Genomic DNA, 14,467 nt, shown 5'->3' with positions numbered 1-14,467 from the left:
ATCCATTTAACCACTAATGGAAACCCATTCCATGACGCTCTCTATGCACTGTTCTTGAACTAATCTGAAGGCCACACGAAGTTTAGAGGTCTGTAGCTATTGACTCTGCAGAAAGTTGGCGACTTCTGCACACTGTGCGCCTCAGCATGTGCTGACCCTGGTCTGTGATTTTATGTGGCCTACCACTTGTGGCTGAGTTGCTGTTGTTCCCAATTGCTTCCACTTTGTTATGATACCACTAACAGTTGACCGTGGAATATTTAGTAGTGAAGAAATTTAACGAATGGACTTATTGCACAGGTGGCAACCTGTCACGGTACCACGCTTGAATTCACTGAGCTCCTGAGAGCGACCCATTCTTTCACAAATGTTTGTAGAAGCAGTCTGTATCCCTAGGTGCTTGATTTTATACACCTGTGGTAATGGAAGTGATTGGAACACCTGAATTCAATGATTTGGAGGAGTGTGCCAATACTTTTGGCAATATAGTGTATGGTTTTGTCCGAAATCGCCCCCTATACCTTTAAATAGGGCACTATTTGAGGGGACAGCCATTTGTAGTGGTGTCCGAAATCATAGTGGACGATGTTGAGTGCACTCATTCAATCCCACAATGCACCGCAATAGCGAGTGTACAACCGATGCATGCTCAACGGCTAGAGAATACCCATAATGCACTGTGAGAGTCGCGCGCTGAATTCCCGCGTCTTGCCAGGAGATGGCGCCCGCAGCTGAATCAATCATTCATTCATTTTCCAAACCGCGCTGGTCCAGCATTATCATACAGGTATCAGTTCATTTTTAATTAATCATTAAATAGTTTAAAAGGTTTGAACATGCTAGTTCAACATAAATATTCATTACTACTGGAGCTGCCAGTTTGCTACATTTCAAAAGATTATTAAACAGCAGCACAAACTATGCCAAATCGGCAGCCCTTCCGGCGCACTCAGTGTCCGAATTCACTCACTCGTTTCATTCACTCCTTCAAGTGGACTATATTAGTGGAGTAATGTAGGGAATAGTGAATGAGGGTATAGGGGGCGATTTCGAACACAGCATATGTTATGCTATGTCCTTTGTTTTGGACATCTACGTTGTTTAAAAAATAAAATGACATGAAGTGACATGTATAGGCAAAAACAATGGGATTTTTTTAATTTTTTTATTCACCAATACATTTTTGGGCTTCAGAATTTTTATAATCAAACTTTGTTTAAAGATGATTCTCAACTAAGTTATGAAATATATAATGGAATTAATTGATATACCATTTTACTTTATGCAATATGTGGGTAAAATAGCCATACATGGGTTTTCCCATTCAATACAATGCATCTATACACTGTATCTAATTTGCATATTAATGTGTTCTTGGGGCAACATGTAATGAAAAAAGAAGTGTAATAATGGGAGTAATAATTGGCAACATTTTCATAATAATATCTAATAATTAATAAGAATATTGATTTATAATTTCTTTCGCTATTCGCTTGTTGTGTCTCCCAAAATGCCTGATAAACATGATTTAACTCCCGATGTCCCCCTCTACAGTGGAAATGTATGAAATGCCCTGTTTTGTAAAGAAAAAAAATCATATTTTGATTAGAAACCCCATAATATTTTCCTGAGATGTTGATTTATTACAAACAATTTGAAAAATAATCAGATTTAAATGATAATTACAAAATATTATATTTTGTGTAGTGCTAATTTTTTATCATTAAATTAATGTCAGTCATGTTTAAAGACGAAGAAGTTGTTGTTGTCATGGTGAAACCTCCAAAAATTTAACTCTGCAAAGCCCTGAATGTACTCTTTACAGAACTCCTGAGTTAAAACTGTGACATGTATGATGTCAGAGAAAATCACTAAAATATAATGTCCACTAAAGAGGACAAAAGACTATTCCTGGGTCCCAGGAGGATATGCCTCCAGACACCCCATTCAGTTCCAGATGCTGGAAATGTTGTTTGTTGCCAGCACTGGGCCCGTTCAAGCGCCCGTGCAAATAACCTCTGTGATAGCGGACAAAATAAAAAACAATCATACACAAAAAGAGAGCAATTTTCCTCTTAAACTTACACTTTTACAAACCCTTGGCACATGGGCTGAGGCCTGGCAGGCCATCCCCGGAGTGTCAAAATGGGTTTTGGGTATAGTAAAGCAAGGTTATATACTTGGAAACCCCCACGTTTCGGAGGCGTGGTTCCCACCTCAGTGGGGAGCAAGGACGCTCATAGATCCATAGAGACAGTTCCGCCAGCTCAGAGCGAGACAGCCGTTACTTCTTCATCCCCAAAAAGGATGGTGGTCTCAGGCCCATCCTCAACATCAGACTTCTGAATCGCGCCCTCGTGAAGTGTTCGTTCAGAATGACTACTTAAGAGCAGTTTTTGACTCAACCCTTATGAGGGCAGTAGTCACACCAGAGCACGCTCTGGCCATACAACAGCTTGCGGCCACCTTTAGAGTTGGAACCACCCTTTCAGAGAATGCTAGGCCTCATGGCCTCTGCTTCTCAGGTGCTACAGCTGGGCCTGCTTCGTATGCGGCCCCTACAGTACTGGCTGAAACCTCGAGTCCCATCCCACACTTGCTGGTACAAGCAGGGCGTGGCTTTAGGGATGATATGCAGGAGGAAAGTCATCTTGACGGATGCATCCAACACAGGTTGGAGAGCCCTGTGTGAAGGCAGACCAACCTTCGGCGCCTGGTTGAATGAGGAAAGCAGGCTGTACATCAACTGCCTGGAAATCATGACAGTTTGTCGAGCCTTTCAGACTTTCCTGCCAGACCTGGAAGGTCACCACGTCTTGGTCCACTCGGACAGCATGACAGTGGTGTCCTACATAAATCGCCAGGGAGGGCTCTCCTCAAAACACCTCTTCACACTGGCGAAGAGCCTTTTAGAATGGACACTTTACAACCTGCGCTCACTGAGGGCAGCGCATGTGCCGGGCAAACTGAACCAGGGAGCAGACATGCTGTCCCAGAGCATTGTCTCCTCGGAAGAGTAAATGCTCATCCCCCAAACGATTCAGAGTATCTGGAAAATCTTCGGGAGGGTTGACCTCTTCGCCTCAGAAGACAATTTTCATTGCCCAATTTATTTTTCAAGGAAAAGGGATGCGCTGGCCTACGACTGGCCCAGCCTCCTCCTTTATGCCTTTCCCCCAATTGCCCTGATCCCTCAGGTTATCAGGCGAATCAGGGAACACAAACACAAGATTCTCCTAGTGGTCCCGCTCTGGAGAAACCAGCATTGGCTCTCAGAGCCATCTCAGCTGCTCATAGCAGCACCATGGCCCATTCCCCTGAGACGGGACCTCTTCACTCAGTCAAACAGAACGATCTGGCACCCCCAGCCCAAGCTGTGGGCTCTACACTTATGGCCTCTTGATGGGAGCCTGCAGACCTCCCCAAGAAGGTTCTGAGTATTTCAGTGGCTAGAGCCCCGTCTACAAGACGCCTCTATGCCCTCAAATGACCTTGACCTTCTCCGCTTGGTGCACAGCCCACAGCGAAAACCCATCTGCATGCAACATATCTTTGATATCATCTTTCCTTCAAGAGTTGTTGGATAAGGGTCGTACCCCCTCCACTCTCAAGGTCTCTGTGGCAGCTATAGCAGCTTTTCTTGCTCCCGTAGCCGGACAGTCGGTGGGCATACGCAATGTTATTGTCCACTTCTTAAAGGGGTCTAGAAGTTTGAATCCTCCTCGCCCTTTTACTGTCCCTACATGGGACACCTCATTCAGACAGTCGGAACAGCTCTTTGTATGCTTGGAATGTCACACCAACAAACTTTCGGTCTCGAAGCAGAGATTATCTCGATGGATAATTGACGCGATTGCGCTGGCATACTCCTCTTTGGGCCTACAATGCCCCATTGGAGTAAGCGCTCACTCCACAAGAGGCATGACCTCATCCTGGGCATGGTCCAGCGGTGTGTTCATTGCAGAAATCCGTCTACCTTCACCTGGTTCTACAACCTGGATGTCCCCACTTTACAGGCTTGGGCTTAGTTCAAACTCGCAAGATTTCACAACGACTCCGATTAAATCCAGCTCGTTGGCCCTAGGCTTTTGCTTTAGCTTCTTGCACACTCTTGGCCCTCCTGAAAGTGCCTAGGATGTGCAAAGTTTTCTAGAACGATTATTCAGCGCTGGGCTTAACCTCTATGAGTTTAGCCCCTTTTTGCCTTCTATAGGACCTCGACTTAGGTCTGAGTCCCTAGTTGGTGGTTTTACCCTGCTGCACTTGGTCCTTGGGCCCCTTAGGTGCTTAGGACTAGTTCATTTCAGTCGTTCATCTACCATAGCACGGTATCAAAAGGGAACGTACTTGGTTACTAACATAACCTCGGTTCCCTGAGATATGGGAATGAGTACTGCGTTCCTAGCCATACTATGACACTGCACGACTCAGTGTCGTTGTTTCAGTCAAAATAAACCTGAGATCCTATACCGAGATGCCCGCTTATATAGCCAGATGAACCCACCCATTCTGGCGGGCTTCACAGTCATAGGCTCATGCAGCTCATCATTGGTTTGCTTCATTACAACTGCACAAACCAATGGCCAATTTCACTGCATGATTGAAAAAGGCTTCAGTAATCTGAGAAAAAGGAGTTTTGCCCCACCGCGTCTAGCAGACGGAGTATTTATTCCTATTTCTCAGGTAACCGAGTATGTTATTCACTTCACCTGTCAGTGGTCATAATGTTATGGCCGATCGGTGTATATCTGAGTGAAATGGCTTCTGGAACAAAAACAAATGTATGATTGGATAATTGTGGTTTCCTATTGGTGGATCTCATTTGAGTGACAGGTTGCCTACACCAGTAAACATGTCAAGTCAAGTCAAGTCACCTTTATTTATATAGCGCTTTTTACAATGTAGATTGTGTCAAAGCAGCTTTACATTGATAACTGGTACATTATTTGGCTGCACAGCAGCTCTTAAAAGAATAGTGTCAATGCAGGCAGATCAAAGCACTGTTGAATATCAAATGTCAAGTGTCATCAGAGATGTCACTGCTAGAGGGAGGGGAAGTTATATCATACATATAGCTTATACATAAATTTAACAAAATATTGATGTGCACAGATAAGTCATTTATAATAAATACTGCAATATTTAATAAAAAACAGATTTGGCAATTTTGATTTCATGGTGACTGTGATTCTGCACACAGTTTTCAGTCCTGCAGTACCAATGTAGTGTTTAGGATACAGTATCACTGAACTTTAAAGGGTGTTTTCTTGCTTCTCTCAAACTTATATTCTTTGAGTGTGTGTGACTGATTAAACACAAGCTAAAAACGTAGGACCAGGAATAAGGAACCTGCTTTACAGACACATCTGTTTTACACACGTCACTCAAACACAGAACCAGGAAACAGGAAACACTTGAGTTCAGAGAAAGAGAAACTGAAGTGTAGATGAGCTGTTGTGTGTTTGTGTCTCTGTATTCGTGCTGTAAAATGGCAGAAGCCAGAATTTCAGTGGATCAGAATGAGTTCCTGTGTCAAGTGTGTCTGGATCTCCTGAAGGATCCAGTGGCCATTCCCTGTGGACACAGTTACTGTAAGAGCTGTATTACAGGCTGCTGGGATCAGGAGGATCAGAAGAGAGTCTACAGCTGCCCTCAGTGCAGACAGACCTTCAGTCCAAGACCTGCTTTAGCTAAAAACACCATGCTGGCTGAAGTGGTGGAGAAACTGAAGAAGAGAAAACTTCCCGCTGACTGTTACGCTGGACCTGGAGATGTGCAGTGTGACGTCTGTACTGGAAGAAAACACAAAGCCGTCAAGTCCTGTCTGGTGTGTCTGAACTCTTACTGTCAGAATCACCTTGAACAACATGAGGGTTTCTTTAAAGGAAAGAGACACAATCTGACTGATGCCACTGGACGACTGCAGGAGATGATCTGCCAGAAACACGACAAGATCCTTGAGGTTTTCTGCCACACTGACCAGAAGTGTATATGTGTGCTGTGTATGGATGAACATAAAAACCACATCACTGTATCAGCTGCAGCACAGAGGACAGAGAAACAGGTATAAACTTAAAGAGGTCTCATTATGATCATTTACAGGTTCATAATTTTGTTTATAGGGTCTACTAGAATACAATTACATCATTTAATGTCTGTTTTCATCCTCTGTCCTAATAAGGACAACTTTCATGAAAGGTTTTGATCCACTTCAAATGTTGACTACTGTATATAAAATCGCATCTTAGTAAGATATGTCATTATTTTTTTTAAATTTGAATTTTTACTCTTGTATCATTAGAAACATTAGATTATTCGAGTAAGTAGAACCTAATACTTACATTTAACACAATCGGCTTTCGAAGGATACAGCCTCTGAATTGGGATGCAGCTTTCCTCTTTTGAAACGACATGAAAAATAAAATATGGTGACATGTTTAGTATGAGACGTGCAAGAGCCTGTGAGGTTATACGTTATTGACGTGTCACCATATTTGATTTGGGCTTTAGAAAAAGAGACATTTTTCAGAATATCTTCTTTTGTGTACAAGTTTGGAAATACATGAGGATGAGTAAACAATCAAAGAATTTAATTTTTTTGGGGTGAACTATCCCTATAAAACATTGCATTGATGAAATTATTCTGGCACTTATGATTGAACCTATAATCTTACCATACAAGATATTTAACCCCTCAATCTCACCACTTCAATGATACTGGATTCATATCTGTTTACTTGATTTATGTGATGTTTCTCCTGTCATTGGTTTCTCCTTTAGCACCAGCTGAAGAAGATGCAGAGGTTGTTCCAGCAGAGGATCCAGCAGAGAGAGAAAGATCTTCAGCAGCTGAGAGAGGCTGTGGAGTCTCATAAGGTGAGTCTGGAGAAGAAGAGAAGTTTGAGAAGTCTCAGTCAGGACTCACTGAAGCCACTGTGTGATTGTGATGTGTGTCCTAACAGCGCTCTGCAAAGACAGCAGTGGAGGACAGTGAGAGGATCTTCACTGAGCTCATCCGCTCCATTGAGAGAAGCCGCTCTGAGGCCACACAGCGGATCAGAGATCAGGAAAAGACTGCAGTGAGTCGAGCTGAAGGACGACTGGAGCGACTGGAGCAGGAGATCAATGATCTGAGGAGGAGAGACGCTGAGCTGGAGCAGCTTTCACACACACAGGATCACATCCATTTCCTGCAGGTAACAGAGATCTAGAAGAACAGGATCATAATGGACTTGAGCAAGAGACTCACAGAGAAACATTTCATGAGAGCAGAATGAGCCGTTGACTGAAGTGTTGATCTGTGTGTTCAGTTATTATATAATCGTCAGTCAGACTCTCATCTGATCTTCTTCTTTTGAAAGAGACACACTTACAATTTTTTCTTTCTTTCTTTTTTTTCACCTAATAGAGTTTGGGTTCCTTGCTGCTGTTGCCTTTGGCTTGCTTAGTTGGGGACGTTTGATTTTCAGCAATGTTTTGATCTGCTTGCATCGACGCCCTTGTATGCGAACTGAACTGAGCTGGATGATGACATCACTGTTTACTCCAGTGCTGATATAGATAAATTAACTAAATTAATAACTATTGATTCTTACAATACTGAATCAATACTGAATTTACTTAAGCTGGAAATGACACCATTTTCTTTAAGAGCTGCTGTGCATTATCACTGCACAGTTATCACTGTAAAGCTGCTTTGACACAATCTGTATTGTAAAAAGCGCTATATAAATAATGGTGACTTGACTTGACAAATGCAGTTCAACTCTGGAAATTTCTTAGGAAACATAACTGAAAGATATATTGAGCTTCCAGACAGCAACATATCAAAACTTCACTAATATTTAAACTTTGTTTTACAACAATGCGAAATCCATGAACTTGATGGTACTTGATGCTATCAGGTTCACCCAGCTAGATTTCCCAATATCTCTTTACTTATTTTTTATTTTGTAATAATTTTGCTTTAACAGATTATTTAAACCACAAAACCTGACCTTGGGATCATGTCCTAAGAGTTCTTGTGAATTTCAGAGTCACTAACTGCTCAAAAGTTATAAATAATGCTCAATCTATTCGTTACCTTTGAATTGCTTTTCCTGATCAAATCTACTCAATCCTGCCATGTGACTCCATTGATGTACTTGATCTGTTACAATTGTTGGCAGATGTTGGATCATCAAGTGTTTTTCTAGAAAGTTCACATATAGTGTGTCAAACGCTAGAACTTATAGCTCTAACATGATATAATGAATATGAGAAGAATGAAGCTGATGCTGTGAAAGTGCTGGATTGAGGAGAGTTACTAAAGATCAACAAGAGCTGCTCAAATCTGACAGTAGTGCAGGTTATTGGCTGAAGTGTGGAGGTGATGAGCTTTGATTTCTGTTTTATGTAGAGTTTCCAGTCTCTCTCAGCTCCTCCTGAATCTACAGACGTAAATGACGATTCCTTCAGTTCTCTCTCTTCTTTTGATGGCGTGAGAGAATCTGTCCGTCAGCTGAGAGACAAACTGGAGGATTTCTGCAAAGAGGAGCCCAAGAGGAGCTCTGACAGAGGTAAAGTCCAGGGGCCTGATGTATAAAAATGGCATTGAAACGTGTATCGGGATGTATAAAAAATACACTTAGCGTGAATATGTGCACACTGTCCAACCACTCTAGATTATGTGTAACAGACGTAGGCCAGTAAGTTAGTAAGATGTGTGTGTAAACCTCACTCCCCTGATCGCAAGAGGCGCACTAGCGACTGACGCTAATGGCTGCGGTCTTCAGCATCCTTGTTAGCGCATACGCCTCCCATGCCAGAGACCCCGGTTCAGATCCCTTTCGGAGGGGGTCTAGTAGTACTGGTGACGTGCGTACACACTCTTTTACTGGAGTGAGCGAAGTAATGAAGTAAAGAGAATGATTTAAACTCTAACATTAAGCACTCAAATTAGATAAAGTCATTACCCAGAAGTTAAGCAAAAATTATATGAATTTGTATGCCACTTTTCTTTTGAAAGATGTGTGAAAGCTGGTGAAACTTTTGTCAGATTCTGAGAGAAACACGTTGTCCTGATTCAGTATATACGGTCAGATAAGATGTTTTCAGGCTTCAGAAAAGCAAACTTTCCTGTCATGTCAGAATACTGTGCTCGCGGCACACATTCTTCAATATCACATGCAATTGCAGCACTCTGTATATCACTGCACTATAAATTAAGTGGAAAAGAAACTATTACTGAGTCAAACTCAGAATTGATGAAGAGTTTGTTGATTATATGAAATTCAATGAACGTTGAATAATCTTTGAACTACAGTATGTAATTATCTGCATGTCTCATCCATGAAGATGCAACAATGGAGAACAAGCTATTGGGGGATTTGAGGACCAGAGCTGACAGAGCAAGTTAACTTTAGCTATAGTGTGAGCCCCTTTAGTAATGCCTGAGGTGAGGAATAATACAAAAGATCAGATTTACTCATTATTCCATGATCTAATTCACTACTATCTCAGTTACAATTAACTTACAATTAGTTGAATTCAGTTGTGTTGTAGGCACTAAAACAGTCCAGTACATTATAGTCAAACTCATTTTTATGTTGTACCACCACAGACTGGTTGCTGGCCTCTTCCTGGCCATCGCTATGAAAAATTCCTGGCTCCGCCACTGCCGATGACAATACTGTACAACCACTTCTGTATGGAGGTGCTGTTAATGTCATGTGCAGGCAGACGATAGCCTAATGATAACTCCTGTGATCTTCACAACATTATGAAAAATACCATTGTATTTGAAGGACAGAATTTGAAGGAAATGGTAAGATTTGCAAGTTCTTTTAAATGTTTTGTTAGTGAGTCAGACAATTGTATATACACAGCAAAAATATGCTTTAATTTCCATTAAAAATATACTGAACATTCTGAAACATTTTTTTTTTTACCCTTTTCCCCCCACCTTGTTTACCTTACATGCATACATACAATTGTATAAATTTCATTTGTTTAAAACAATTAAAAATACTATTTGGCCAGTGGAAGTAAATGAGAATAAAGGCCTGTTCACACCAACAATGATAAAGATAACTATAATGATAACTATAGTAGCATCCACATCAACGGATGACATTGTTCTGTTTACTCTGAGCATGTGCCTTTGCATGAATAGGTTAGTCTTATTGTTATCTATAACACCAGCACCCGTTAAGGGGGCACGAGCACCTGTTAATTCAGGAGTGAAACAGCTGCAAATGTGAGATTTTACTAGAAAATCTTTAGTCATCTACTAGAGGGGGTAATTTGACTATTCTCCTAGCTAATCATTGGCCATGGTTACAACAGGTTTGGTGCAACTAAAAGATAAAAGTGGGGGGCGTGTGCCCTTCAAGGTTGAAAACATTTATTCTATAAGCTAGTGTGCTCAAAAACAATTACAAAATGCACATTTAGAAGATAAAAGCATTCAAAACTTTCAGTCTCTCACTTCTGCCAATATGGATCAATGATTTTGATGACATCACTCTGCACTTCAGCTTCATCAGATTTTCAGTCCAATCAAATGCTCTCTTGAATCTGAAGCCCCGCCCCCACATTATAAATAGAAGCTGAATCTGCAGCTGAAATTGGTCACTTGTTCACAAATTTACTATTTTCTACATGGTGAATGGCACATATAGGGGCACTATATAGGGGATAGGGAACGATTCAGACAGCGTAAATATGCTTTCCATTGAGGTGAATGAAGTCTGGTTTCATGTTAGTGTCACACGAATATTATATACTTGTAGATGTGTGTGTGGTTCTAAATGAAAACAAATAGCAAACATTAATAACAGCATTATGAAATAAGTATCCATATATATTTTCATTCCAATAGCTAAATATTAACACATGCAATTGTGCAAACGTGTCACAGATTATACCGAATGTAACTGCTTAATCAAGCCAAAGTATCAAACTATACAATATAGATAAATAATATCTGCAATAGATCCACAAAATGTTAATATACACAGAGACATTAGCCATAAATATCAAATATCAGCGCATCAATATCCACCAGAAATACACATACGAGATTATTCTGTCATGTATGCAGCCTTACTTACAATAATCACACTCTTCATGTTTGTTGATTTCCACAGTCACTTTCACCAACATTGTTCCCAGGACCAGGAACGACTTCCTACAATGTAAGTCACTAAGAAAACAGGCAGAAAAACTAAGTGTGTTCATGTTCTTCCTGTAGAAGGAGAAAGAAAACATGACAGAAGAGTTTTATACTTGATCATGTAAATGATGATTAGCACAGGATATCTGGTAAACTGTACTGAGACACTGATGATATATTGAACATGAAGAGTTCAGATACATTAAAAGATCAGATTCATAATTCCTGATTGTGATGTGTTTTATTTCCATCAGATTCCCATCAGCTCACTCTGGATCTGAACACAGTGAATAAACACCTCCGTCTGTCTGAGAGGAACAGAGTGATTACTGGCACTAACAAAAAGCATTCATATCCTCATCATCCAGACAGATTTGATTATTATGATCAGGTGTTGTGTAGAGAGAGTGTGTGTGGACGCTGTTACTGGGAGATTGAGTGGAGTGGTGATGTGGATATATCCGTGTCATATAAGAGCATCAGCAGGAAGGGATCAGGTAATGAGTGTGTGTTTGGATATAATGATCAGTCCTGGAGTTTGTACTGTTCTTCCTCCAGTTACATATTCTATTACAATAACATAGAGACTAAACTCCCTGTAAAGTCCATCAGACACAGCAGAATAGGAGTATATGATGAGGATGATGATGATGATTTAGAGTCCATCAGCAGTAGAATAGGAGTGTATGTGGATCACAGTGCAGGAACTGTGTCCTTCTACAGCGTCTCTGAAGACACAATGAGCCTCATCCACACAGTCCAGACCACATTCACTCAACTGCTGTATCCTGGGTTTGGGGTTTATAAAGGATCATCAGTGAAACTGTGTTGATGAATCAGAGTAGATTGTAGAGAGATTCTACCCATAATGCTTTGAGCTCATGATAAATCAGTAACAGTGAGATGTTATAGAGTCTCTTATTTTATCTTCATTACATTACAGCTGAACTTCTGTCAGTCAAATAACATGTCAGAATAAATGTGTCTAATGAATCCTCATATAGACAGTAAAATCAGTGTGTGTTTGTGAGTCATGATGAGTGACGGTGTGTATCTGTGCTTTTATCAACCTCTGTTTGTGTTGTTGGAAATCAGTAATTCAGTTTTTATTGTAGTGTCACATCAATCATTTTATTATTACTGTTAAAATTACCTTTCATTAAAATGTATTGTTCAATAAAATTTAATAAATGTCAAATGTTCATTTTTGGGTGAACTATCCCTTCAATGATGAAGTGTAATGTTTCAATATAGGATGTCAAACACATGAGCTTTTTCTGCATCTAGAAGCACCTTCAAAGATGAGAGACCCATGTGATCATAAATATCAGGTACAGTAGCTACAGTATATGTTAATTTTTCTCAAGGAAATAAATCTCTCAACTAATGCTGTAAACATACAGGCAGGGGTGGACTGAGGCAAAAAAGTGGCCCTGGACTTTCTGGCACAAAGCGGCTCACCATATGGTCCACAACACACCTCACCATAAAACCCACCATTTTTTTTTGTTTACACCACTTACTAACATAAAAATATAAATGCTATTTGTATAGAAATATGAATGCTATTTTATTATTATTATTATTATTATTGAAATGTTTATCATTAACATTGAATGACTGGCATACTTCTTTATGTTACTGGTGCACATGGTAAATAGTAAATAATTTGAAAAAAAATTCAAATCTCTTTTCCATACAGGGAAGTTTAATACCACTAAAGTTCAATACCTACCATTAAATCAGTCCATATAACAATGCTCTGGTATAGCCTTTAAGCTAGAATGCAGTGCAGAATGTGGACTGTTTTATGGTGCCTTTCTAGTATTTGTCCTTTCAGGGGCTTGACAACTGTCATTTTATGGAATAGAGGTCCAGTTGTGGAAAAGAGTGTAAAAATTCTTATGTTTTTGAAAAGTACAGCATATTAAAAAGATTTCTGAAGGATCACATGACTGAGGACTGGAGTAACAATGCTGAAAATTCAGCTTTGATCACAGGAATAAATTACATTTTACAATATATTCACATATAAAACAGCTATTTTATATTTTATTAAGTATTAATATTTTATAAAATTTTTTTACTGTATTTTTGATCGAATAAATTTTCAAAAACATTAAGTCTTATTTCAAACTTTTGATCGACAGTGTGTAAAATAATGCGTGTGAACTAATTAGCAAATGATATTTTATTTTAGACACTTTCCTAACACAGGACATAGGCTACTTGAATATGAAAGTTGCCGGTTTTACTATGTTTTGGTAAAAGTTTGAGAATGATATTTTGAGTTTTATGAATCATTTTCAAATGATTGTGAAATTACTGAAGAAATCCTGACCACAGATAGGCTACACAAACATTCACTCTTATCTGATACGCTGAAAACTGCTACATTAATGTTTCTTTGTGCATTGTGTGATGAATAATGTAAATGGCATTAAAATATGAAAAATGAGCAATATCCCATGAGTAGCCGTGTGATATGGCTGTAATTCAGCTGTAGGCACAAGGCCACAGGTAATCACAGCGTAAAAGGAGCTATTAATAATCTAAGTAATCTAATGACAAAAGAAAAGAAATATATATATACGTTCCATTTATCTGATCTCTAGTGATCTTCTTCCTCCAATAGTAAGCACAGCTTTATGATGGGTTGCTCTATAATGCTTGTCTTTGTCTGCAGTTTGACTGACCGGACCATCCCATCTGAATCAAGTTTTGTTTCTAGTATTCTTGCAAGCGGCCATGATGATCGTGGAAAGGTAGGGTTAACCACCAACACAATATTTCCAACCTTGAGATTGGTTCTTGCATTAGTGTTAACTACTCTTGTGTCCACCTCCTCCAGAACAAGTCTGCCAAGTATTGCACTTGTTTCCACCGGTGCCTGGTGTATGAGTCAGATTTGGAAAACTCACCAGGAGGTAGAACAGGTTGCGAGTTATGCAAGAGAATGTGGTTAGGTGTAAGAGCCTCCAGGTCGAAAGGGTCAGAAGATGCAGTGGTGATTGAGCGGTTGTTAAGAATTGCCTCAACTTCACTAAACAATGTCTGGAGACTTTCATCGTCTAGAACTTGTTGGTGTAAGAGAGAATTTAAGAATAATCTTACAGACCTGATTAGTCTCTCCCACACGCCACCGTGGTGAGACGCCCCTGGTAGGTTGAAACTCCAGTCGATTCCCCTTTGGAGCATGGCACTTTGAATCTTGCTGCTGTTCAGATTGGTGAAAGCTTTTTTGAGCTTTATGTATGCACCTACGAGATTGGTGCCATTGTCAGACCAGATACGTTTTACCTGGCCCCTCCT

General features: G+C 40.1%; 2 protein-coding genes across 8 annotated transcripts in view; one reads left to right on the top strand and one right to left on the bottom strand.

Moving 5' to 3' along the window:
- Window positions 1-14,467, bottom strand: part of LOC127511088 (gastrula zinc finger protein XlCGF57.1-like) — a 195,809-nt gene that overhangs the window by 107,251 nt on the left and 74,091 nt on the right. The gene's annotated exons all lie outside the window — the stretch shown is intronic.
- On the top strand, window positions 5,432-12,359 carry LOC127511106 (tripartite motif-containing protein 16-like). Of its 6 annotated transcripts, XR_007929837.1 has the most exons (8): window positions 5,432-6,064; window positions 6,781-6,876; window positions 6,963-7,196; window positions 8,399-8,558; window positions 9,337-9,436; window positions 9,602-9,805; window positions 11,130-11,177; window positions 11,410-11,597. XR_007929837.1 is itself a non-coding variant. In XM_051891629.1 (6 exons), exons 1-6 carry the CDS (start codon window positions 5,447-5,449, stop codon window positions 11,985-11,987), a joined length of 1,722 nt encoding a protein of 573 aa, XP_051747589.1. In that variant the 5' UTR covers window positions 5,432-5,446; the 3' UTR covers window positions 11,988-12,359. The 6 variants fall into 6 exon arrangements, 3 of the variants coding, with proteins under 3 accessions (XP_051747589.1, XP_051747588.1, XP_051747590.1); XR_007929838.1 differs by lacking the exon at window positions 9,337-9,436; XR_007929836.1 differs by having other exon boundaries at window positions 9,337-9,805.

This window comes from Ctenopharyngodon idella, chromosome 4, assembly GCF_019924925.1.
Source record: "Ctenopharyngodon idella isolate HZGC_01 chromosome 4, HZGC01, whole genome shotgun sequence".
Taxonomy (NCBI): domain Eukaryota; kingdom Metazoa; phylum Chordata; class Actinopteri; order Cypriniformes; family Xenocyprididae; genus Ctenopharyngodon; species Ctenopharyngodon idella.
This window is presented reverse-complemented; position numbering and strand designations above follow the sequence as displayed.

Coding starts and splice junctions, on each gene's coding strand:
- LOC127511106 (XM_051891628.1), top strand. CDS start 5,447: ATGAGCTGTTGTGTGTTTGTGTCTCTGTATTCGTGCTGTAAAATGGCA. Junction 6,877..6,962: donor AGGCTGTGGAGTCTCATAAG/GTGAGTCTGGAG, acceptor GTGTCCTAACAG/CGCTCTGCAAAGACAGCAGT. Junction 11,178..11,409: donor CAGGAACGACTTCCTACAAT/GTAAGTCACTAA, acceptor TATTTCCATCAG/ATTCCCATCAGCTCACTCTG.